Source organism: Capsicum annuum, unplaced genomic scaffold, assembly GCF_002878395.1.
Source record: "Capsicum annuum cultivar UCD-10X-F1 unplaced genomic scaffold, UCD10Xv1.1 ctg4779, whole genome shotgun sequence".
Lineage (NCBI taxonomy): Eukaryota > Viridiplantae > Streptophyta > Magnoliopsida > Solanales > Solanaceae > Capsicum > Capsicum annuum.
In genome coordinates, this window is record NW_025855458.1 from 1 (window position 1) to 3,208 (window position 3,208).

At 37.5% G+C, this 3,208-nt stretch overlaps 1 protein-coding gene across 1 annotated transcript; it reads right to left on the reverse strand.

Annotated features, from left to right (window-relative positions):
• Positions 1-67: 67 nt before the first annotated feature.
• On the reverse strand, positions 68-2,748 carry LOC124892490 (alpha-L-arabinofuranosidase 1-like). The gene is made up of 11 exons (XM_047403771.1): positions 2,635-2,748; positions 2,412-2,466; positions 2,281-2,304; positions 1,914-2,125; positions 1,661-1,777; positions 1,398-1,568; positions 1,060-1,129; positions 544-689; positions 423-468; positions 268-334; positions 68-120 (listed from the first exon to the last, which is right to left on the reverse strand). Exons 1-11 carry the CDS (start codon positions 2,746-2,748, stop codon positions 111-113), a joined length of 1,032 nt encoding a protein of 343 aa, XP_047259727.1. The 3' UTR covers positions 68-110.
• Between the last annotated feature and the right edge of the window lie 460 nt (positions 2,749-3,208).

Below are 3,208 nucleotides of genomic sequence, written 5' to 3' on the forward strand. Positions count from 1 at the left end.
TTCATTTCCAACAGCGACATATCTCAAATCAAAGGGCTCTGGATGTCCCATTGCAGCTCGAACCGAAACCCATGTTGAGTTAGAAGCACCCCTTGAAAATTCAATACCATCTAAGGTATCCTGGATCAGACAACAACAAAATATGCTTATAAAACCTAAGAAGAGTGCTTAATCTGCAACATATATCCACAGTTTTTCTTAATGTATGTGGTACAGGCCAAGTAATGTACATGTCATGTGTATGCAGTGAAAGTTCAGGAAACCTACTTGCACGAAAGGTGAGATATTGGAAGTGTTAACTTGTTCTTCATGGCTGATTCCTGAAAATAACCAACTTGTAGAGAAAACTTATTAATTGCATGAAGAGAACACAGACTAAAATAAAATAATAATGCACCACAGAAAGTGGAGGAGATAGATACCGCTGTTGAAAACCCAGACTGGCAACACACCCAAGTCCTCAGCAAGCTGCAGCAAGAAAGGACTCGAGTAAGGAACATCCATAGGCATACAGAATCCATGTTAAGAGAGAAAGAATTTTACTTGAAGAAACTCAAAATGACCAAGCCCGTCATCAGTCCAGTATGACCACCTATCATTAAAATGGCCAGGCCTCTCTTCCCATGGTCGAACGGTTTCTTTCCACCTAAATGCATTTTTTAACTTGACCCCTTCCACATAACAGCCCCCTACATACATGTATAATTATATAGTCATCCGAATTTGAGCATGATCATCGGATGCTCAAATGGAAGAATCATTCGTACAGGTAGATAAGAAGGAATTTACAGAAGCACGCAAGCAAAACTGAAACCTCGTAAAATAAGACATACAACACAATCTTGGAAAAATAAGTGGTTTAATTGACAGTCTTTTCTGAAAATTTATCTAGCATGTATCCTATCTCAAGCAATATGCTAATTTATTATAGACCAGTTGATTAAGGTTATAAATGTGCTTAAACAGAAGTTATTAACAGTTTGTTACAAATATAATGCATCGCTCCATCAGATGGCAATGTTAAATGATTCACATAAACAGATTGATTTTCAGGAATACCTGGAAATCTGAGGAATGCTGGTTTCAAATCTTGAAGCATTCGAAAAAGGTCCTTCCGTAAGCCATGCCCCTGCACAAAGGAAAATGAAAAAGATCATATTTATGAAACGAATACAGCAACAGAACGCCCATCCAAAAGTGAAACAAAAAAAAAACAAGAAAGTAGATGACTGAAAACTGCATGCTCATTGACAAAGAAGGAACACTTGCAATATATTGTGATGTTATTCAGGTTAAGTTGACAACTACGCGGCCTTCTTGGTTAAAAGGTTAGGAGGCCTTCATATTAAGTTATATGCTTTTATAAATGGTTACCAACAAGTTCAAAAATTTCATACGTTGTATGTGTCCAGAGGCATCAATGATACTCGATCAAACCACATAACACCCTTTGTAGTTGATTTCAGTTCCAGTCTCGAATTAGGATCCGTTCCTTCAGCTTCCAACATAACCATCACCTTTGTCCAATTTGATGCATTAGCAACTCTGCGAGAACAATAAAGAATCAACTGTAAGAAAGAAGCAAAATTCATAGAAACGCTGGCGCGAGAAGTAGGAAAACATAGACAGCTGCATATATAGCATATGAAACTTCCAATACAGTAGTTGTAGCCAGCTTCTTTAGTCCATTTGAACCGGTTAAAGCTACTGATAGATTAACTGGTTCGTCTGAGCGCAGATAAAACACCAGTTTATAACTCTTCCCTTGCTCGATATTCTGCAGGAAAGCATAAAAATAAGGACAACAAGCAACAAAACACAAAACAAACTCATGAGTATATAAACATAGAACTGCTAGACTAATGATGCATAAAGAACATTAAGTCGAGATTTTAAAAATGTCGGTAAGATACCATGCCCCAGAATCCTGGATTGTAGACACCAACTCCTCCATCTGGACAGATGTTGGCACCTGTATTGTCAGAAAGCACCTCCATCCTCAGTGCAACTTTATTCCGATCAAAGCATGATGAAAGATCCGTTGATACGATCACAGAAGAATCATTCCCAATGATATCCCAAGGCTTAATCAGAGATGGCACGGATGAGCCTCCAGATTCAAAACCTGAAAGTGTTTTTCCAAGAAAACTGAGATTAAAATCAAAACGTACTCTCCAAAGTCTGTCATCAATCAAAAAGCATAACTATTGAAGCATAGTATCATTCTAGACCATAAGAGAAAAATCATCTGACAATTGAAGAGAGGACAAAATCACATACTGGTGTCTGCGAGTGTCTGGTTGTCTCTACAGTTTCCACCGATTAGTAAACATTACGTCCAATTCAACGCGTGCATATATACTCTTTACGGCCTTTTCCTTTCCTAAATCAACCAAGAAACTGAAGCTTACCTCTGTTGCTGACAAGTTCAGCCCACAGTCCACCAGAGCCAGCATGATTCATCTCCTGAACCAAAAAACCGGAGATGTTATGAATTATTCAATTGACAGTATCTAATTATCATAGGAAACACAGAAACTGTTACGTTCAGAATATATTCGGCGAAAGCTTCTCATTCTCACTAGAATTGAAGCATCTAAATGACTTAAGTCAGAATTTACGTTCAGAATTTACAAACAGTAGCGCTGTCTGGTTTGCGTCAATTCCACTTGCACAACATTGGTATTGGATGCATATCCCAAATAGAGCTAAAACGAGAATGCAACAACGGGAGCGGCCTGCATCCATATCCTTCTCACACCACTCAATGTCCCCCCGGAGACAATTTCAGCTTTAACAAAGATGATAATACATAAGAGTTTGATCAAGAAAAGTAATAAAGTCTAACTTTTGCAACAACCTAAATGTCATCAACAAATACTATACAGGTTACTTGCCAAGCTTGGACTGACTAAATATCTCAATATCCAAGCAACTGGTACCATATCCAATATCCAACTTAAATCGTGGTCGCAAATTGACGATGAAAAGATAATTCTTGACTTAGTTTTACACCTTAACGACAAAAAATAGGATTGATCAAGTCCTGACAGATGACTAACTAGTTCAATTACAATCATAAGTGAGCACAGGTATGACCTTGGACCATATTTAAAACTAGATCAACTATGCAAAAAAGCTTTAAATTTGACAAAACAACTAAATAGATGTCTTTTATGAGTGAAATAACATTAAAAAGGCTGATACA

What these genes read in the sequence shown, in the direction of transcription:
- LOC124892490 (XM_047403771.1), bottom strand. Translation starts at nt 2,748, where the DNA reads ATGGATGCAGGCCGCTCCCGTTGTTGCATTCTCGTTTTAGCTCTATTT. An exon ending in TGAACTTGTCAGCAACAGAG is followed by an intron (nt 2,305 to 2,411) that starts GTAAGCTTCAGT and finishes GAAACTGTAGAG; the next exon opens with ACAACCAGACACTCGCAGAC. An exon ending in ATCCAGGATTCTGGGGCATG is followed by an intron (nt 1,778 to 1,913) that starts GTATCTTACCGA and finishes GCTTTCCTGCAG; the next exon opens with AATATCGAGCAAGGGAAGAG.